A 22,836-nucleotide genomic window follows, 5' to 3' on the forward strand; every position below is an offset into this window, starting at 1 on the left:
ACGGGCCATAAAGGTCAAAGGTTACCCCATAAGTCATGGGGGGTCATCAGGGCCACACTATAGATCATGTGAGGTCCCTAAAGGTCAAAGGTCACCCACCCCAGTTCACGGGCTTCCCAAAGGTCACCCCATAGGCAACGGGGGTCGTAAAGGTCAAGGGTCACCCTAAGGGTCATGGGGGTTCCTAAAGGTCAAAGGTCACTCTCAAGTGACCTCAGTTGACCCTTCTAACCTCACGTGACCCCATTGTGCCCCCACTGACTCCCATTGACCCCCACTGACTCCCGTTGACCTCCATTGACCCCCATTGACTCCCATTGACCCCCATTGACCCCCGTTGACCCCCATTGACCTCCATTGACCCCCGTTGACCCCCATTGACCTCCATTGACGCCCATTGACCCCCGTTGACCCCCATTGACTCCCATTGACCTCCATTGACTCCCATTGACCTCCATTGACCCCATTGACCATGGTTGACCCCAGTTAACCTCAGGTGACCCCATTGACCACCATTGACCCTCATTGACTCCCATAGACCCCCATTGACCCCGGTTGACCCCCATTGACCCCGGTTGACCCCAGGATGACCCCGGTTGACCCCAGGATGACCCCGGCGTCACAGGAAGTAGTCGGCCACGGGCTTCTTGGCGGGGATGCCGCGCGTCTCCTGCGGCGCCGCCTCGAAGATGATGAACTCCTTCTGCAGGTGCTCGTCCAGCTCCAAGATGGCCGCCACGTTCCCGCACCTGCCAATCACAGGGACCCACTGAGACCCATAGGGACCCCATAGGGACCCATAGAGACCCCATAGGGACCCATAGAGACCCATAGGGACCCATAGAGACCACATAGGGACCCATAGAGACCCCAGAGAGAGATATAGGGACGCCATAGATATCCATACAGACACATAGAGACTCCCAAGAAACACATAGGGACCCATAGAGACCCATACGGACTCTATAAAGACCCATAGAAACCCCATAGAGACCCCATAGAGACCCCATAGGGACCCCACAGAGACCCATTGAGATCCACAGAGACCTCATAGGGACCCATAGAGACCCCAGAGAGACCCAGAGGGGCCCATAGAGACCCACAGAGACCCATAGGGAACCATAGAGACCCCATAGAGACCCATAGAGACCCCATAGGGACCCCACAGAGACCCACTGAGATCCACAGAGACCTCATAGGGACCCATAGAGACCCAGAGGGGCCCATAGAGACCCACAGAGACCCATAGGGAACCATAGAGACCCCATAGAGACCCCATAAAGAGCTATTGAGACCCACAGAGACCCCATAGAGACCCATACGGACCCATGGAGACCCCATGAAGAGCTATTGAGACCCATAGAGACCCCATAGAGAACCCCACCAATTGAGACCCATAGACTCCATAAAGACCAATAGAGCCCCACAGAGCCCTTAGCGTGTCCTTAGCATGCTGCTAATGCGTCCTTAGCATGTTAGTATGTCCTTAGCATGTCCTTAGCATGTCCCTAACTATGGAACCAATGGATGTCTATATGTGTTATCACCCCCTTAGCGTGTCATTATCACCCCTTAGCATGTCCTTAGCGTGTCCTTAGCATGTCCACGCATCCTTAGCTACAGAATGCTTGGATGTCTATGTCATTATCCCCCTTAGCATGTTATTAACCCCCTTAGCGTGTCCTTAGCGTGTCTCTATCCCCCCTTAGCATGTCCTTAGCCTGTCGCTATCCCCCTTAGCGTGTCCTTAGCGTGTCCTTAGCATGTCCTTAGCATGTCCATCCATTTTTAGCTATAGAATCCTTGGATATCTATGTCGTTATCCCCCCTTATCGTGTCTCTATCCCCCCTTAGCATGTCCTTAGCCTGTCGCTATCCCCCTTAGCGTGTCCTTAGCATGTCCTTAGCATGTCTATCCATTTTTAGCTATAGAATCCTTGGATATCTATGTCTTTATCCCCCCTTATCGTGTCTCTATCCCCCCTTAGCATGTCCTTGGCGTGTCGCTATCCCCCTTAGCGTGTCCTTAGCGTGTCCTTAGCGTGTCCATCCATTTTTAGCTATAGAATCCTTGGATATCTATGTCTTTATCCCCCCTTATCATGTCTCTATCCCCCCTTAGCGTGTCCTTAGCCTGTCGCTATCCCCCTTAGCGTGTCCTTAGAGTGTCCTTGGCGTGTCCTTAGCATGTCCATCCATTTTTAGCTATAGAATCCTTGGATATCTATGTCTTTATCCCCCCTTAGTGTGTCTCTATCCCCCCTTAGCATGTCCTTAGCCTGTCGCTATCCCCCTTAGCATGTCCTTAGCCTGTCGCTATCCCCCTTAGCATGTCCTTAGCCTGTCGCTATCCCCCTTAGCGTGTCCTTGGCGTGTCCTTAGCATGTCCATGCATCCTTAGCTACAGAACCCTTGGATATCTATGTCGTTATCCCCCCTTATCGTGTCTCTATCCCCCCTTAGCATGTCCTTAGCCTGTCGCTATCCCCCTTAGCGTGTCCTTAGCGTGTCCTTAGCATGTCCTTAGCGTGTCCATGCATCCTTAGCTATAGAATCCTTGGATATCTATGTCTTTATCCCCCCTTATCGTGTCTCTATCCCCCCTTAGCATGTCTCTATCCCCCCTTAGCATGTCCTTAGCCTGTCGCTATCCCCCTTAGCGTGTCCTTAGCGTGTCCATCCATTTTTACCTATAGAATCCTTGGATATCTATGTCTTTATCCCCGGTTAGCTTGTCTCTATCCCCCCTTAGCATGTCCTTAGCCTGTCGCTATCCCCCTTAGCGTGTCCTTAGCATGTACTTAGCATGTCCTTAGCGTGTCCATCCATTTTTAGCTATAGAATCCTTGGATATCTATGTCTTTATCCCCCCTTATCGTGTCTCTATCCCCCCTTAGCATGTCCTTAGCCTGTCGCTATCCCCCTTAGCGTGCCCTTAGCGTGTCCTTAGCATGTCCTTAGCGTGTCCATGCATCCTTAGCTATAGAATCCTTGGATATCTATGTCTTTATCCCCCCTTATCGTGTCTCTATCCCCCCTTAGCATGTCCTTAGCCTGTCTCTATCCCCCCTTAGCGTGTCCATCCATTTTTAGCTATAGAATCATTGGATATCTATGCCTTTATCCCCCCTTATCGTGTCTCCATCCCCCCTTAGCATGTCCTTAGCCTGTCGCTATCCCCCTTAGCGTGTCCTTAGCCTGTCGCTATCCCCCTTAGCGTGTCCTTAGCGTGTCCTTAGCACGTCCATCCATTTTTAGCTATAGAATCCTTGGATATCTATGTCTTTATCCCCCCTTATCGTGTCTCTATCCCCCCTTAGCATGTCCTTAGCCTGTCGCTATCCCCCTTAGCGTGTCCTTAGCGTGTCCTTAGCATGTCCATCCATTCTTAGCTATAGAATCCTTGGATATCTATGTCTTTATCCCCCCTTAGCGTGTCTCTATCCCCCCTTAGCATGTCCTTAGCATGTCGCTATCCCCCTTAGCATGTCCTTAGCCTGTCGCTATCCCCCTTAGCGTGTCCTTAGCATGTCCTTAGCATGTCTATCCATTTTTAGCTATAGAATCCTTGGATATCTATGTCTTTATCCCCCCTTATCGTGTCTCTATCCCCCCTTAGCATGTCCTTAGCCTGTCGCTATCCCCCTTAGCGTGTCCTTAGCGTGTCCTTAGCGTGTCCTTAGCATGTCCATCCATTTTTAGCTATAGAATCCTTGGATATCTATGTCTTTATCCCCCCTTATCGTGTCTCTATCCCCCCTTAGCATGTCCTTAGCCTGTCGCTATCCCCCTTAGCGTGTCCTTAGCGTGTCCTTAGCGTGTCCTTAGCATGTCCATCCATTCTTAGCTATAGAATCCTTGGATATCTATGTCTTTATCCCCCCTTAGCGTGTCTCTATCCCCCCTTAGCATGTCCTTAGCCTGTCGCTATCCCCCTTAGCATGTCCTTAGCCTGTCGCTATCCCCCTTAGCATGTCCTTAGCATGTCCTTAGCATGTCCTTAGCATGTCCATCCATTCTTAGCTATAGAATCCTTGGATATCTATGTCTTTATCCCCCCTTATCGCGTCTCTATCCCCCCTTAGCATGTCCTTAGCCTGTCGCTATCCCCCTTAGCGTGTCCTTGGCGTGTCCTTAGCGTGTCCATCCATTCTTAGCTATAGAATCCTTGGATATCTATGCCTTTATCCCCCCTTATCATGTCTCTATCCCCCCTTAGCATGTCCTTAGCCTGTCGCTATCCCCCTTAGCGTGTCCTTAGCATGTCCTTAGTGTGTCCTTAGCATGTCCATCCATTCTTAGCTATAGAATCCTTGGATATTTATGTCTTTATCCCCGGTTAGCGTGTCTCTATCCCCCCTTAGCATGTCCTTAGCCTGTCGCTATCCCCCTTAGCGTGTCCTTAGCGTGTCCTTAGCATGTCCTTAGTGTGTCCATGCATCCTTAGCTATAGAATCCTTGGATATCTATGTCTTTATCCCCCCTTATCGTGTCTCTATCCCCCCTTAGCATGTCCTTAGCCTGTCGCTATCCCCCTTAGCGTGTCCTTAGCGTGTCCGTGGCGTGTCCGCGGCGCGCCGCACCTGTAGCAGTAGTTGGGGGCGGACCAGACGGTGAGCACGGTCTCGCTGAAGTGCCACTTGTAGCCTTCCATGACGAGCTGGTGAGCGCGGCCGATCATGGCGATGGCGTTGGCGGCGTTGAACTGCGCCACCACGTCGCTGCCAAAGAGGTACCCGGCCCCCCGAGGGGACACCCCCCAACCGGTGGTGTCTGCAATGGGGCGGGGGGTTAGGGAGGGATGGGGGGTGTAGGGGGGTATAGGGGGTATGGGGGTGATGGGGGGGTATGGGGGTATGGGGGTGATGGGGGGTATGGGGGGAATGGGGGTATGGGGGTATAGGGAATAAGGGGGGTATGGGGGTTATGGGGGTATAGGGGTATGGGGGGTGTAGGGGGTATAGGGGGGAATGGGGGTAATGGGGGTATGGGGGGTATGGGGGGTATGGGGGTGATGGGGGTATGGGGGTGATGGGGGTATGGGGGTATGGGGGGTATGGGGGGTGTAGGGGGTATGGGGGGGAATGGGGGTAATGGGGTTATGGGGGGTATGGGGGATATGGGGGGATGGAGTGAAGATGGGGTTATGGGGTATGAGCGATGGGGTTATGGACTATGTGGTTAATGGGCTATGGGGTACGAGGCTATGGGGCTATGGGGTTAATGGGCTATGGGGTATGAGGCTATGGGGCTATGAGCTATGGGGTTAATGGGCTATGGGGCTATGGGGTTAATGGGCTATGGGGTTAATGGGGCTATGGGGTACGAGGCTATGGGGCTATGAGCTATGGGGCTATGGGGTTAATGGGCTATGGGGTATGAGGCTATGGGGCTATGAGCTATGGGGCTATGGGGTATGACGCTATGGGGCTATGGGGTTAATGGGCTATGGTGCCATGGGGTTAATGGGCTATGGGGTTAATGGGGCTGTGGGTTTAATGGGCTATGGGGCTATGGGGTTAATGGGCTATGGAGTTAATGGGGCTATGGGGTATGAGGCTATGGGGCTATGGGGTTAATGGGCTATGGGGCCATGGGGTTAATGGGCTATGGGGTTAATGGGTTACGGGGCTATGGGGTTAATGGGCTATTAACACGCCCCAACACGCTCTAACACATCCCAACACGCCCCAACACGCCCTAACATGCACCAACACACTCTAACACGCTCCAACACGCTCCAACATGCTCTAACGCTCATTAACACGCTCTAACATGCTCTAACACGCCCCAACACGCTCTAACACATGCCAACATGCCCCAACACGCCCTAACATGCACCAACACATTCTAACACGCTCCAACACGCTCCAACATGCTCTAACGCGCATTAACTCACTCTAACATGCTCTAACATGCCCCAACACGCTCTAACACATCCCAACATACTTTAACACACCCTAACACGCTCCAACACGCTCTAACACACCCCAACATGCTCTAAGACACCCCAACACTCTCCAACATGCTCTAACACACCCCAACATGCTCTAAAACACCCCAACACGCTCCAACACGCCCCAACACACTCTAACACGCTCTAACACGCCCCAACACGCGTGTGGGGCCTCACCCTCGGGGTCGGACCACAGGAGGTCGCACATGGGGCCGTCGTGGGGCACCTCCTGCTTGCGGTCAATGGTGCGGATCTGGTCCAGGGTCTGGATGGAGGGCGAGAGCCCCCCGTGGACACAGAAGATCTGGGGAGGGGGAACATACGTGTGCTTAGCGTGTGCTTAGCGTGTGCTTAGCGTGTGCTTAGCGGGTTTGTGCGCTTAGTGTGTTCTTAGCATGTTTGAGTGCTTAGCGCATCCTTAGCATGCTTGTGCGCTTAGCATGTTCTTAGCATGTTTGCGCCCTTAGCGTGTTCTTAGCGTGCTCTTAGCGCGTTCTCCGCATGTTTCTTAGTGTGTCCTTAGCATGTTTGTGCCCTTAGTGTGTTAGTCTGTTCTTAGCATGTTTGTGCGCTTGGCATGTTCTATGCATACTTGTGTGCTTAGCATGTTCTCAGCATGTTTGTGTGTTTAGCATGTTCTTAGCATGTTTGTGCGCTTAGCACGAATAGCATGTTTGTGTGTTTATCATGTTCTTAGCATGTTTGTGCGCTTACCGCGTATAGCATTTGTGTTAAGCATGTTCTTAGCATGTTTGTGCGCTTAGCACGAATAGCATGTTTGTGTGTTTATCATGTTCTTAGCATGTTTGTGCGCTTAGCGCGTAATTAGCATGTTTGTGTGTTTAGCGGTGTGTTAGCATGTTCTTAGCATGCTTGTGTGCTTAGCGTGCTCTTAGCATGCTTGTGCGCTTAGTGTGTGCTTGCATGTTCTTAGCATGTTTGTGCGCTCAGCGTGTGCTTGCATGTTCTTCGCATGTTTGTGTGCTAGGCGTGTGCTTAGCATGTTCTTAGCATGCTTGTGCGCTTAGCATGTGCTTAGCATGTTGTTCGCATGTTTGTGCGCTTAGCGTGTGCTTAGCATGTTCTTAGCATGTTTGTGCGCTTAGCGTGTGCTTGCACGGTCTTAGCATGTTTGTGCGCTTAGCATGTGCTTAGCATGTTCTTAGCATGCTTGCGCGCTTAGCATGTGCTTAGCATGTTCTTAGCATGCTTGTGCGCTTAGCATGTGCTTAGCATGTTCTTAGCATGCTTGTGCGCTTAGCATGTGCTTAGCATGTTCTTAGCATGTATGTGCGCTTAGTGTGTTCTTAGCACGTTTGTGTGCTTAGCATGTTCTTAGCATATATGTGCGCTTAGCGTGTGCTTAGTGTGTTCTTAGCACGTTTGTGCGCTTAGTGTGTGCTTAGTATGTTCTTAGCATGTTTGTGCGCTTAGTGTGTGCTTAGCATGTTCTTAGCACGTTTGTGCGCTTAGCGTGTTCTTAGCATGTACGTGCGCTTAGCGTGTGCTTAGTGTGTTCTTAGCACGTTTGTGCGCTTAGTGTGTGCTTAGTGTGTTCTTAGCACGTTTGTGCCCTTAGCATGCTCTTAGCATGCTCTTAGCATGTTCTTAGCATGTTTGTGCCCTTAGCATGCTCTTAGCATGTTTGTGCCCTTAGCATGCTCTTAGCATGTTCTTAGCATGCTTGTGCCCTTAGCATGCTCTTAGCATGTTCTTAGCATGTTTGTGCCCTTAGCATGCTCTTAGCATGTTCTTATCATGTTTGTGCCCTTAACGTGTCCTTATCGTGTTCTTAGCATGTTCTTAGCATGTTTGTGCCCTTAGCATGCTCTTAGCATGTTTGTGTCCTTATTGTGTCCTTAGCATGTTATCATGTTTGTGCCCTTAACGTGTCCTTAGTGTTCTTAGCATGTTCTTAGCATGTTTGTGCCCTTAGCATGCTCTTAGCATGTTTGTGTCCTTATTGTGTCCTTAGCATGTTCTTATCATGTTTGTGCCCTTAACGTGTCCTTAGTGTTCTTAGCGTGTTCTTATCATGTTTGTGCCCTTAACGTGTCCTTAGTGTTCTTAGCATGTTCTTCGCATGTTTGTGCCCTTAGCATGCTCTTAACGTGTTCTTAGCATGTTTGTGCCCTTAGCATGCTCTTAGCATGCTTGTGTCCTTATTGTGTTCTTAGCATGTTCTTAGCATGTTTGTGCCCTTAGCATGCTCTTATCGTGTTCTTAGCATGTTCTTAGCATGTTTTTGCCCCCAGCATGCCCTTAGCGTGCCGTTAGCGTGCCGTTAGCGTGCCGTCAGCGTGCCGTCAGCCCACCTTGCCGTCGATGATGGCCGAGAGGCTGAGGTAGTCGAAGATCTCGGTGCAGTAGCGCCACACGGTGACGGAGCCGTACTTGCGCAGGCACTCGTCGTAGAAGCCGTAGACCTGCGTGATCTGACGGCTCTCGTGGTTGCCCCGGATCAGCGTGATCCGGTCCGGGTACCGCACCTGGGGGGCAGGAGGGGGGGGGGCGTCAGTGGGTCCCCACAGACCCACATGGGGCCTCCTACAATGGGTTCCTATGGACCCACATGGAGCCTCCTACAATGGGTTCCTATGGACCCACATGGAGCCTACAAAGGGGGTGTCAATGGGTCCCCACAGACCCACATGGGGCCTACAAGGGGGTGTCAATGGGTCCCCATGGACCCACATGGGGCCTCCAAGGGGGTGTCAATGGGTTCCTATGGACCCACATGGAGCCTCCTACAATGGGTTCCTATGGACCCACATGGGGCCTCCTACAATGGGTTCCTATGGACCCACATGGGGCCTCCTACAATGGGTTCCTATGGACCCACATGGGGCCTCCTACAATGGGTTCCTATGGACCCACATGGAGCCTCCTACAATGGGTTCCTATGGACCCACATGGAGCCTCCTACAATGGGTCCCCACGGACCCACATGGGGCCTACAAGGGGGTGTCAATGGGTTCCTATGGACCCACATGGAGCCTCCTACAATGGGTTCCTATGGAGCCTCCAAGGGGGTGTCAATGGGTCCCCACAGACCCACATGGGGCCTACAAGAGGGTGTCAATGGGTTCCTATGGACCCACATGGAGCCTCCTACAATGGGTCCCCATGGAGCCTCTTATGGGGTGTCAATGGGTCCCAATGGACCCACATGGGGCCTACAAAGGGGTGTCAATGCGTCCCGATGGACCCACATGGAGCCTCCTACAATGGGTCCCCACGGACCCACATGGGGCCTCCTACAATGGGTTCCTATGGACCCACATGGGGCCTCCTACAATGGGTTCCTATGGACCCACATGGGGCCTCCTACAATGGGTTCCTATGGACCCACATGGAGCCTCCTACAATGGGTTCCTATGGACCCACATGGAGCCTCCTACAATGGGTTCCTATGGACCCACATGGAGCCTCCAAGGGGGTGTCAATGGGTCCCTATGGACCCACATGGAGCCTCCTACAATGGGTTCCTATGGACCCATATGGGGCCTACAAAGGGGCGTCAATGGGTCCCTATGGACCCATATGGAGCCTCCTACAATGGGTTCCTATGGACCCACATGGGGCCTCCTACAATGGGTTCCTATGGACCCACATGGAGCCTCCTACAATGGGTTCCTATGGACCCACATGGGGCCTCCTACAATGGGTTCCTATGGACCCACATGGGGCCTACAAGGGGGTGTCAATGGGTTCCTATGGACCCACATGGAGACTCCTACAATGGGTTCCTATGGACCCACATGGAGCCTCCTACAATGGGTTCCTATGGACCCACATGGAGCCTCCTACAATGGGTTCCTATGGAGCCTCCAACAATGGGTTCCTATGGAGCCTCCAAGGGGGTGTCAATGGGTCCCCACGGACCCACATGGGGCCTCCTACAATGGGTTCCTATGGAGCCTCCAAGGGGGTGTCAATGGGTCCCTATGGACCCACATGGGGCCTACAAGGGGGTGTCAATGGGTCCCCATGGACCCACATGGAGCCTCCTACAATGGGTTCCTATGGACCCACATGGGGCCTCCTACAATGGGTTCCTATGGAGCCTCCAAGGGGGTGTCAATGGGTCCCCACGGACCCACATGGAGCCTCCTACAATGGGTTCCAATGGACCCACATGGAGCCTACAAAGGGGTGTCAATGGGTCCCCATGGACCCACATGGAGCCTCCTACAATGGGTTCCTATGGACCCACATGGAGCCTCCTACAATGGGTTCCTATGGACCCACATGGGGCCTCCAAGGGGGTGTCAATGGGTCCCCACAGACCCACATGGGGCCTCCTACAATGGGTTCCTATGGACCCACATGGAGCCTCCTACAATGGGTTCCTATGGACCCACATGGGGCCTCCTACAATGGGTTCCTATGGACCCACATGGGGCCTCCTACAATGGGTTCCTATGGACCCACATGGGGCCTACAAGGGGGTGTCAATGGGTCCCTATGGACCCACATGGAGCCTCTTATGGGGTATCAATGGGTCCCGATGGACCCACATGGAGCCTCCTACAATGGGTCCCTATGGACCCACATGGGGCCTACAAGGGGGTGTCAATGGGTCCCCACAGACCCACATGGAGCCTCCTACAATGGGTTCCTATGGACCCACATGGAGCCTCCTACAATGGGTTCCTATGGACCCACATGGAGCCTCCAAGGGGGTGTCAATGGGTCCCTATGGACCCACATGGGGCCTACAAGGGGGTGTCAATGGGTTCCTATGGACCCACATGGGGCCTCCTACAATGGGTTCCTATGGAGCCTCCAAGGGGGTGTCAATGGGTCCCAATGGACCCACATGGAGCCTCCTACAATGGGATCCTATGGAGCCTCCAAGGGGGTGTCAATGGGTCCCCACAGACCCACATGGAGCCTCCTACAATGGGTTCCTATGGAGCCTCCAAGGGGGTGTCAATGGGTCCCAATGGACCCACATGGGGCCTCCTACAATGGGTTCCTATGGAGCCTCCAAGGGGGTGTCAATGGGTCCCTATGGACCCACATGGGGCCTACAAAGGGGGTGTCAATGGGTTCCTATGGACCCACATGGAGACTCCTACAATGGGTTCCTATGGAGCCTCCAAGGGGGCGTCAATGGGTCCCCACGGACCCACATGGAGCCTCCTACAATGGGTTCCTATGGACCCACATGGAGCCTCCTACAATGGGTTCCTATGGACCCACATGGAGCCTCCTACAATGGGTTCCTATGGACCCACATGGGGCCTACAAAGGGGGTGTCAATGGGTCCCAATGGACCCACATGGAGACTCCTACAATGGGTTCCTATGGAGCCTCCAAGGGGGCGTCAATGGGTCCCAATGGACCCACATGGAGCCTCCTACAATGGGATCCTATGGACCCACATGGGGCCTACAAGGGGGTGTCAATGGGTTCCTATGGACACCCCAAGGAGCCTCCCAGGCAGTAGGGGGCACCAACACACGCCACACATTGGGCTCTGCCCCACACATGGGGGTCCTGCCCCACACATTGGGTTCTGCCCCATATATTGGGGTCCGCTCCACACACTGAGGTCCACCCCACACATTGGGTCCTGCCCCATATATTGGGGTCCACCCCACACATGGGGGTCCTGCTCCACACATTGGGATCCATCCCACACACTGGGTCCTGCCCCACACATTGGGATCCACCCCACACACTGGGTCCTGCCCCACACACATGGGTCCTGCCCCACACATTGGGATCCACACCACACTCTGGGTCCTGCCCCACACACATGGGTCCTGCCCCACACATTGAGGTCCTGCCCCATATATTGGGGTCTGCCCCACACATGGGGGTCCTGCCCCACACATGGGGGTCTGCCCCACACATGTGGGTCCTGCCCCACACATGGGGGTCCCCCCGCCCCACCTTGAGCGCCAGCAGCAGCAGGAAGGTCTCGACGCTGTAGAAGCCCCGGTCCACGAAGTCCCCCATGAACAAGTAATTGGTCTCGGGGACGTCCCCCCCGACCTGTGGGGCACAAAGGGGGCACTTATGGGGCAGGAGAGGGGCACTTATGGGGCAGGAGGGGGGCACTTATGGGGCACGAAGGGGGCACTTATGGGGCACAGGGGGGCACTTATGGGGCACAAAGGGGGCACTTATGGGGCACAGGGGGGCACTTATGGGGCAGGAGAGGTGCACTTATGGGGCACAAAGGGGGCACTTATTGGGCAGGAAGGGAGCACTCATGGAGCAGAAGAGGGGCACTTATGGGGCAGAAGGGGAGCACTTATGGGGCACGGGGGGCACTTATGGGGCAGGAAGGGAGCACTCATTGGTCAGAACGGGGAGACTTATGGGGCAGGAGAGGGGCACTTATGGGGCAGGAGGGGGGCACTTATGGGGCAGGAGGGGGAAACTTAGGGGCAGGAGAGGGGCACTTATGGGGCACAGGGGGGCACTTATTGGGCAGGAAGAGAGCACTCATGGGGCAGAAGAGGGGCACTTATGGGGCAGAAGGGGAGCACTTATGGGGCAGGAAGGGAGCACTCATGGGGCAGAACGGGGAGACTTATGGGGCAGGAGGGGGGCACTTATTGGGCAGGAAGAGAGCACTTATGGAGCAGAAGGGGGGCACTTAGCAGGCACAGGGGGGCACTTATGGGGCAGGAGGGGGCCACTTATGGGGCACAGGGGGGCACTTATGGGGCACAAAGGGGGCACTTATGGGGCACAGGGGGGGCACTTATGGGGCAGGAGGGGGGCACTTATGGGGCACAGGGGGGGCACTTATGGGGCAGGAGGGGGGAACTTAGGGGCAGGAGAGGGGCACTTATGGGGCACAGGGGGGCACTTATGGGGCAGGAGAGGGGCACTTATGGGGCAAAAGGGGGCACTTATGGGGCAGGAGGGGGGCACTTATGGGGCAGGAAGGGAGCACTCATGGAGCAGAAGAGGGGCACTTATGGGGCAGAAGGGGAGTACTTATGGGGCAGGAAGGGAGCACTCATGGGGCAGAAGGGGGAGACTTATGGGGCACAAGGGGAGCACTTATGGGGCAGGAAGGGAGCACTCATGGGGCAGAAGGGGGAGACTTATGAGGCAGGAGGGGGGCACTTATGGGGCAGGAGGGGGGCACTTATGGGGCAGGAGGGGGGAACTTAGGGGCAGGAGAGGGGCACTTATGGGGCAGGAGGGGGGCACTTATGGGGCAGGAGGGGGGAACTTAGGGGCAGGAGGGGGGCACTTATGGGGCAGAAGGGGGGCACTTATGGGGCACAGGGGGGCACTTATGGGGCAGGAGAGGGGCACTTATGGGGCAGGAGGGGGGAACTTAGGGGCAGGAGGGGGGCACTTATGGGGCAGAAGGGGGGCACTTATGGGGCAAAAGGGGGCACTTATGGGGCGGTTGGGGGGCAATAAGGGGACATGAAGAAGCAGTTGGGGGGCACTTATGGGGCAGGCAGGGGGCACTTATGGGGCACAGGACAGCACTTATGGGGCAGGTGGGGAGCAATAAAAAGACATTAAAAAGTGGTTGGGGGGCAATAAGGGGGTCCAGGAGCACTTGAGGGGCACTTGGGGGTCTGGGGGGGGCACTTGGGGGTCTGGGGGGGGCACTTATGGGGCAGCTCACCCTGAAGAGCTCCTTGAGGTCATAGAACTGCCCATGGATGTCGCCACAGACCTGGGGGGGGGGAATGGGGGTCAGAGCCCCACAGCCCCATAGCGCCCTATATCCACCCCATAGCGCCCTATATCCGCCCCATAGCACCCTATATCCACCCCATAGCCCCTTATATCCACCCCATAGCCCCCTATATCCGCCCCATAGCCCCCTATATCTGCCCCATAGCCCCCTATATCCGCCCCATAGCCCCCTATATCCGCCCCACAGCCCCCTATATCCGCCCCATAGACCCCTATATCCACCCCATAGCCCCTTATATCCACCCCATAGACCCCTATATCCACCCCATAGCCCCCCATATCCGCCCCATAGCCCCTTATATTCACCCCATAGACCCTTATATCCACCCCATAGCCCCCTATATCCACCCCATAGCCCCTTATATCCGCCCCATAGCCCCCTATATCCACCCCATAGCCCCCTATATCCACCCCATAGCCCCCTATATCCACCCCATAGCCCCCTATATCCGCCCCATAGCCCCCTATATCCGCCCCATAGCCCCCTATATCCTACCCATAGCCCCCTATATCCTCCCCATAGCCCCCTATATCCGCCCCATAGCCCCCTATATCCACCCCATAGCCCCCTATATCCACCCCATACCCCCTATATCTGCCCCATAGCCCCCTACATCCGCCCCATAGCCCCCTATATCCACCCCACAGCCCCTTATATCCACCCCATAGCCCCCTATAACTCCCCCATAGCCCCCTATACCCGCCCCATAGACCCCTATATCCGCCCCATAGCCCCCTGTATCCACCCCATAGCCCCCTATATCCACCCCATAGCCCCTTATATCCACCCCATAGCCCCTTATATCCGCCCCATAGCCCCTTATATCCACCCCATAGCCCCTTATATCCACCCCATAGCCCCTTATATCCGCCCCATAGCCCCCTATATCCACCCCATAGCCCCCTATATCCGCCCCATAGCCCCCTATATCCGCCCCATAGACCCCTATATTCGCCCCATAGCCCCCTATATCCGCCCCATAGCCCCCTATATCCGCCCCATAGCCCCCTATATCCACCCCATAGCCCCCTATATCCACCCCATAGCCCCTTATATCCGCCCCATAGCCCCCTATATCCACCCCATAGCCCCCTATATCCACCCCACAGCCCCTTATATCCACCCCACAGCCCCCTATATCCACCCCATAGCCCCCTATATCCGCCCCATAGCCCCCTATATCCGCCCCATAGCCCCCCATATCCGCCCCATAGCCCCCTATATCCGCCCCATAGCCCCCTATATCCGCCCCATAGCCCCCTATATCCACCCCATAGCCCCCTATATCCACCCCATAGCCCCTTATATCCGCCCCATAGCCCCCTATATCCACCCCATAGCCCCCTATATCCACCCCATAGCCCCCTATATCCACCCCATAGCCCCCTATATCCGCCCCATAGCTGCCCCATAGCCCTCACCGTGACGGGGGAGTCCACCCTCTGCACGTTGCTCTCCTCCACCAGGATCTCCCTGCAGGCAATGGGGGGTGTTAATTGCCCCATAGGGGTGTTAATTGCCCCATAGGGTGTTAATTGCCCCATAGGGTGCTAATTGCCCCATAGGGGTGTTAATTGCCCCATAGGGATGTTAATTGCCCCATAGAGTGCTAATTGCCCCATAGGGGTGTTAATTGCCCCATAGGGGTGTTAATTGCCCCATAGGGATGTTAATTGCCCCATAGGGGTGTTAATTGCCCCATAGGAATGTTAATTACCACATAGATGTGTTAATTGCCCCATAGGAATGTTAATTACCACATAGGTGTGTTAATTGCCCCATAGGGGTGTTAATTGCCCCATAGGGTGCTAATTACCCCATAGGGTGCTAATTGCCCCATAGGGGTGTTAATTGCCCCATAGGGGTGTTAATTGCCCCATAGGGTGTTAATTGCCCCATAGGGTGCTAATTGCCCCACAGGGTGTTAATTGCCCCATAGGGTGTTAATTGTCCCATAGCGCTGTTAATTGCCCCATAGATGTGTTAATTGAACTATAGGGGGTGTTAATTGAGGTGGTGTATGCTAATGAAGCCGTGTATGCTAATGAGGTAGTGTATGCTAATGAGAGAAGGCTGATAATGGGATGCTAATGATGCGGTGTGTGCTAAAGAGACAGTGTATGCTAATGAGATGACATATGCTAATGAGGTAGTGTATGCTAATGAGGCTAAGCATGCTACTGATGTGGTGTATGCTAATGCAGCAGGGTATGCTAATGAGGGGGTGGATGCTAATGAGGTTGATATGCAAATGATGTGTACGCTCAAGATGTTATGCTAATGAAGCAGTGTATTCTAATGAGGCTATGCTAATTAGGCAACATATACTAATGAGGCAGTGCATGCTAACGAGTTGCATTCTAATGAGGCTATGCTGATGATGCAGTGTATGCTAATGAGCTGGCTACGCTAATGACATCTATATGCTAATGTGGCAGTGTATGCTAATGAGAGCATGCAAATGATATTCTAACAAGGCTGGGTATGCTAATGAGGCAGTGTATGCTAATGAGTGCACGCTAATGAAGCTGTGTCCACCAATGAGGCTGATACGCTAATGACGTAGGGCATGCAAATGAGGTGGCGTACGCTACGTTATGCTAATGAAGCGGTGTATGCTAATGAGGCTATGCTAATTAGGCAACGTATACTAATGAGGCAATATATGCTAACGAGGGAGTGCATTCTAATGAAGCTACGCTGATGATGCGGTGTATGCTAATGAGCTGGCTATGCTAATGACATCTATATGCTAATGAGGCAGTGTATGCTAATGAGGGCATGCAAATGACATTCTACTGAGGCTGGATATGCTAATGATGCAGTGTATGCTAATGAGTGCACGCTAATGAAGCTGTGTCCAGTAATGAGGCTGATATGCTAACAAGGTAGGGCACGCAAATGAGGTGGCGCACGCTACATTATGCTAATGAGGCAGTGTATGCTAATGAGGCTATGCTAATTAGGCAACATATACTAATGAGGCAGCGTATGCTAACGAGGGGGTGCATACTAATGAGGCTACGCTGATGATGCAGTGTATGCTAATGAGCTGGCTACGCTAATGACATCTATATGCTAATGAGGCAGTGTATGCTAATGAGAGCATGCAAATGATATTCTAACGAGGCTGGGTATGCTAATGATGCAGTGTATGCTAATGAGTGCATGCTAAAGAAGCTGTGTCCGCGAATGAGGCTGATACGCTAACGACGTAGGGCACGCAAATGAGGTGGCATACGCTACGTTATGCTAATGAAGCGGTGTATGCTAATGAGGCTATGCTAATTAGGCAACATAATGAGGCAGTGTACGCTGATGCAAATGAGGGGGTGCACGCTAACGCTAAAGAAGCGAACGAGGGTATGCCTGTAAGGTTTCTATGCTAATTAAAAGGGTTGTATGCTAATGAGGGGGTGGTGGTGTATGCAAATGAGGGGTATGCAAATGACCTGGCCTTGGCGCACAGGGCCTTGACCTCGCTCTCCTTGATGAGCTCGCAGCGCCGCAGCTGCTCGATCTGACGGTCCAGGTCGCTGAGCTCCCCCATGCCTGCGGGGTGATTTGCATATGTTAATGAGGGGGTTAATTAGCATACATGTTAATGACACACACTCCCCCGGGGGATCATTTGCATACGGTAATTAATATGTGTGCATCATTGACGGACAGACTTTAGCTAACGCTTATTGAGGCTGGCTAATGAATGCTTATTAATAAAGTCATTAACTCAGGCTAATTAACGCTCATTAATAAAGTCATTAACACAGGCTAATTAATGCTCATTAATAAAGACATCAACACTGGCTAATTAAAGCTCATTAATAAAGTCATTAACACAGGCTAACTAACGTTCATTAATAAAGTCATTAACACAGGCTAATTAACACTCATTAATGAAGACATTAACGCTCATTAAGACGCTAATTAACGTTCATTAATAAAGACAGTAAAGCTTACTAATTAATAGTCATTAACAAACTCAATGCTCAAGACAAATTAACGCTCATTAATAGTCATTAACACTCATTAAAGCATGCTAATTAATGCTCATTAATAAACTCATTACTGCTTATTAACACACATGAATAAATCATTAACGCTCATTAACACTTATTAACACACGCTAAATAAAGCTCATTAATAAACTCAACGCTAATTAATGCACATTAATAAAGTCATTAACACTCATTGACGCACGCTAATTAACGCTCATTAACAGTCATTAACGCTCATTGACACACAATAACGCTCATTAATAAATACATTAACGCTCATTAATGCTCATTAACACAAGCTAATTAACGCTCAGTAATAAATCATTAATGCTCATTAACACAAGCTAATTAACGCTCATTAACAGTCATTAACGCTCACTAACACACGCTAATAAACACGAATAGTCATTAATGCTCATCAACACGCTAATTAACGCTCATTAATAAAGTCATTAACGCTCATTAACACATTCTAATGAACACTGAGTATTAACCCATTAACTCACGCTAATTAATAAACTCATTAACGCTCCTTAAGACTCATTAATACACGCTAATTAACTCTCATTAAAACACACTAATTAAACAAAATCAATTAACATTAACAAAGCCAATTACTTAATGCTCATTAACATCATTAATTAAAACTCATTAACACACGCTAATTAACGCTCATTAATGAACATTAAGACTCATTAATGCTAATTAACATGATTAATTACCACTCATTAATCAACACTCATTACCACACATGAATTAACACTCATTAATTACCACTCATCAACTAACACCCATTAACAAGCTTACTAACGCTCACACAAGCTTACTAACCCTAACACTCACTAATAAACTCATTAGCATGCTAATTAACAGTAATTAACACTCATTAACACGCACTAATTAACGCTCATTAATTGAGCCCTTCAATTAGTCCTTATTAACAGTTGTTAATGAACACTCATTAATAAACCCCCATAGACGCCCCATAGAGCCCCCATATGCAACCATAGCTCCCCATAGAGCCCCATAGCACCCCACAGCAGCCCCATAGAACCCCCATAGCACCCCACAGCAGCCCCATAGAACCCCCATAGCACCCCACAGCAGCCCCATAGAACCCCCATAGCACCCCACAGCAGCCCCATAGACCCCCATAGCCACCCCATGGAACCCCCATAGCCCCCCATAGCCACACCATACACCCCCCATATCCCCCATAGACCCCCCATACCACCCCATAGACCCCCCATATCCCCCCATAGACCCCCCATATCCCCCACAGCCCCCCCATATCCTCCCATAGTCACCCCATAGACCCCCATAGCCACCACATAGCCCCATAGACCCCCCATAGACCCCCATATCCCCCACATATCCCCCCATAGAACCCCCATAGCCCCATAGACCCCCCATATCTCCCCACAGACCACCATAGGCACCCCATAGACCCCCCCATAGCCCCATAGACACCCCATAGAACCCCCATAGTCACCCCATAGACCCCCCATAGCCCCATAGACACCCCACAGAACCCCATAGCCCCATAGACACCCCAAAGACACCCTAATAAACCCCCATATCCCCCCATAGACCCCCCCATAGCCACCCATAGCCCCATACACACCCCATAGACCCCCCATAGCCCCATAGACACCCCATAGAACCCCCATAGACCCCCATATCCCCCCATAGACCCCCCCATAGCCACCCCATAGCCCCATAGACACCCCACAGACCCCCCATAGCCCCATAGACACCCCATAGACCCCCACAGACCCCCACAGACACCCCATAGACACCCATATCCCCCCATAGACCCCCCCATAGCCACCCCATAGCCCCATAGACACCCCATAGAACCCCCATAGCCCCATAGACACTCCATAGACACCCCATAGACCCCCCATAGACACCCCATAGATCCCCCATAGCCCCATAAAGACCCCATAGACCCCCACAGACACCCCATAGACACCCCATAGACCCCCATAGACACCCCATAGACACCCCATAGACCCCCCATAGCCCCATAAAGACCCCATAGACCCCCATAGACACTCCATAGACCCGCCATAGCCCCATAGACACCCCATAGACCCCCATAGAACCCCCATAGACCCCCATAGACCCCCATAGACCCCCATAGACACCCCATAGACCCCCCATAGCCCCATAGACACCCCATAGACCCCCATAGAACCCCCATAGACACCTCATAGACCCCCACAGACCCCCATAGACACCCCATAGACCCCCCATACCCCCATAGACACCCCATAGACCCCCATAGACCCCCCCCCCATAGACCCCCATAGACCCCCATAGACACCCCATAGACCCCCCCATAGCCCCATAGACACCCATAGACACCCCATAGACCCCCATAGACACCCCATAGACCCCCCATAGACCCCCATAGACACCCCATAGACCCCCATAGACCCCCATAGACCCCCATAGACCCCCATAGACACCCCATAGACACCCCATAGACACCCCATAGACCCCCATAGACACCCCATAGACACCCCATAGACCCCCATAGAACCCCCATAGAACCCCCATAGCCGCCCCCCACCGCCCCACAGACCCCATAGGGCCCCACCGGCAGCGACCTCCGGCGCCGCGGCCGCCGCGCGTCACTTCCGGGCCGGCCCCTACCGGAAGCGGAAGTGAGTGGTGGACCGGCGGCAGGAAGTGACGTCAGGCAGGAGGCGGGGCCAGCAGCTATTGCGGGCGCAGTCATTGGCTCTCTATGGGTCCCATGGATCGCTATGGGTCCCATTGATCTCTATGGGTCCCATTGATCCCTATGGGTCCCATTGATCCCCTATGGGTCCCATTGATCGCTATGGGTCCCATTGATCCCTATGGGTCCCATTGATCTCTATGGGTCCCATGGATCATTATGGGTCCCATGGATCGCTATGGGTCCCATGGATCGCTATGGGTCCCATTGATCTCTATGGGTCCTATTGATCTCTATGGGTCCCATTGATCTCTATGGGTCCCATGGATCTCTATGGGTCCCATTGATCGCTATGGGTCCCATTGATCTCTATGGGTCCCATTGATCCCTATGGGTCCCATGGATCGCTATGGGTCCCATTGATCTCTATGGGTCCCATGGATCTCTATGGGTCCCATTGATCGCTATGGGTCCCATTGATCTCTATGGGTCCCATTGATCTCTATGGGTCCCATTGATCCCTATGGGTCCCATGGATCTCTATGGGTCCCATTGATCGCTATGGGTCCCATTGATCCCCTATGGGTCCCACTGTACCCCTATGGTTCCCATTGTCCGCTATGGGTCCCATCGCTCCCCTATGGGTCCCATTGATCCCTATGGGTCCCATTGATCCCTATGGGTCCCATTGTCCCCTATGGTTCCCATTGTCCGCTATGGGTCCCATCGCTCCCCTATGGGTCCCATTGATCGCTATGGGTCCCATTGATCCCTATGGGTCCCATTGATCCCTATGGGTCCCAATGCCCACTATGGGTCCCAATGTCCCCCCTATGGGTCCCATTGCCCCCCTATGGGTCCCATTGTCCACTATGGGTCCCAATGCTCCCTATGGGTCCCATTGCACCCCTATGGGTCCCATTGTCCACTATGGGTCCCAATGCTCCCTATGGGTCCCATTGCACCCCTATGGGTCCCATTGCACCCCTATGGGTCCCACTGTCCCCCCATGGGTCCCATTGCCCCACTATGGGTCCCATTGTCCCCTATGGATTCCATTGCCCCCCTATGGGTCCCAGTGCCCCCCTATGGGTCCCACTGCCCCCTATGGGCCCCATTGCACCACTATGGGTCCCATTGCCCCTATAGGTCCAATTCCACTCTCTATGGGTCCCAATGTCCCCCTATGGGACCCAATGCACCCCTTATAGGTCCCAAGGCACCCTATGGGTCCCAATGTCCCCCCTATAGGTCCCAATGGACCCCTATGGGTCCCACTGCACCCCCTATGGGACCCAACACAGCCCCTATGGGTCCCAATGTCCCCCCTATAGGTCCCAATACACCCTTATGGGTCCCAATGCACCCCCTATAGCTAGCATTGCCCCCCTAAGAGTCCCATTGCCCCCTATGGGTCCCATTGTCCCCTATGAGTCCCACTGCACCCCTATGGGTCCCATTGCTCCCCTATGGGTCCCATTGCACCCCCATGGTTCCCGTTGCCCCTATGGATCCCACTGCACCCCCATGGTTCCCACTGTCCCCTATGGGTCCCACTGCACCCCCTATGGGTCCCACTGCACCCCTATGGGTCCCACTGCACCCCTACAGTTCCCATTGTCCCCTATGGGTCCCATTGCTCCCCTATGAATCCCACTGCACCCCCTATGGGTCCTATTCCACCCCTATGGGTCCCAATGCCCCCCTATGGGTACCAATGTCCCTTTATGGGTCCCATTCCCCCCATAAGTCCCATTATTCGCTATGGGTCCCACTGCTCCCCTACGGGCCCCATTGCCCCCTATGGGTCCCATTCACTCTCTATGGATCCCATTGTCCTCTATGGGTCCCAATGCCCCCTATGGGTCCCATTGGGCTCTATGGGTCCCATTGTCCCCCTACGGGTCCCATTCACTCCCTATAGGTCCCATTGTCCTCTATGGGCCCCACTGCCTCCTATGGGTCCCAATCACTCCCTATGGGTCCCATTGTCCCCTATGGGTCCCAATGCCCCCCTGTGAGTCCCATTCACTCCCTATGGGTCCCACTGCCCCCCTATGGGACCCAATGTCCCTTTATGGGTCCCATTCCCCCCTACAAGTCCCATTATCTGCTATGGGTCCCATTGCCCCTCATGGGTCCCATTCACTCCCTATGGGTCCCGTTGTCCTCTATGGGTCCCGTTGTCCTCTATGGGTCCCAATGCCCCCCTATGGGTCCCATTGACTCCCTATGGGTCCATTGCCCCCCTATGGTTCCCACTGCCCCCCTATGGGTCCCCTTGCCCCTATGGGTCCCCTTGCCCCCCATGGGTCCCATTCACTCCCTATGGGTCCCATCACCCCCCATGGCCCCCATTGCCCCCTATGGGTCCCATTGTCCTCTATGGGTCCCATCACCCCCTATGGCCCCCATTGCCCCCTATGGGTCCCATCACCCCCTATGGCCCCCATTGCCCCCTATGGGTCCCACTGTCCTCTATGGGTCCCATCACCCCCCATTG

General features: G+C 53.4%; 1 protein-coding gene across 1 annotated transcript; it reads right to left on the bottom strand.

Moving 5' to 3' along the window:
- Window positions 1-582: 582 nt before the first annotated feature.
- Window positions 583-20,273, bottom strand: PPP4C (protein phosphatase 4 catalytic subunit). The gene is made up of 9 exons (XM_062602758.1): window positions 20,250-20,273; window positions 17,099-17,198; window positions 15,068-15,119; window positions 13,572-13,622; window positions 11,861-11,962; window positions 8,272-8,445; window positions 6,134-6,260; window positions 4,584-4,773; window positions 583-749 (listed from the first exon to the last, which is right to left on the bottom strand). The coding sequence occupies exons 2-9, from the start codon at window positions 17,194-17,196 to the stop codon at window positions 620-622; spliced, it is 924 nt and encodes a 307-aa protein (XP_062458742.1). The 5' UTR covers window positions 17,197-17,198; window positions 20,250-20,273; the 3' UTR covers window positions 583-619.
- Between the last annotated feature and the right edge of the window lie 2,563 nt (window positions 20,274-22,836).

This window comes from Pezoporus occidentalis, unplaced genomic scaffold (genome assembly GCF_034315485.1).
Source record: "Pezoporus occidentalis ecotype Australia unplaced genomic scaffold, CSIRO_AGI_Poc_V1 ctg784, whole genome shotgun sequence".
In the NCBI taxonomy this organism is placed as follows: domain Eukaryota; kingdom Metazoa; phylum Chordata; class Aves; order Psittaciformes; family Psittacidae; genus Pezoporus; species Pezoporus occidentalis.

Coding starts and splice junctions, on each gene's coding strand:
- PPP4C (XM_062602758.1), bottom strand. CDS start 17,196: ATGGGGGAGCTCAGCGACCTGGACCGTCAGATCGAGCAGCTGCGGCGC. Junction 13,623..15,067: donor GGGTGGACTCCCCCGTCACG/GTGAGGGCTATG, acceptor CCCCCCCCCCAG/GTCTGTGGCGACATCCATGG. Junction 750..4,583: donor GCCCCCAACTACTGCTACAG/GTGCGGCGCGCC, acceptor TGTGATTGGCAG/GTGCGGGAACGTGGCGGCCA.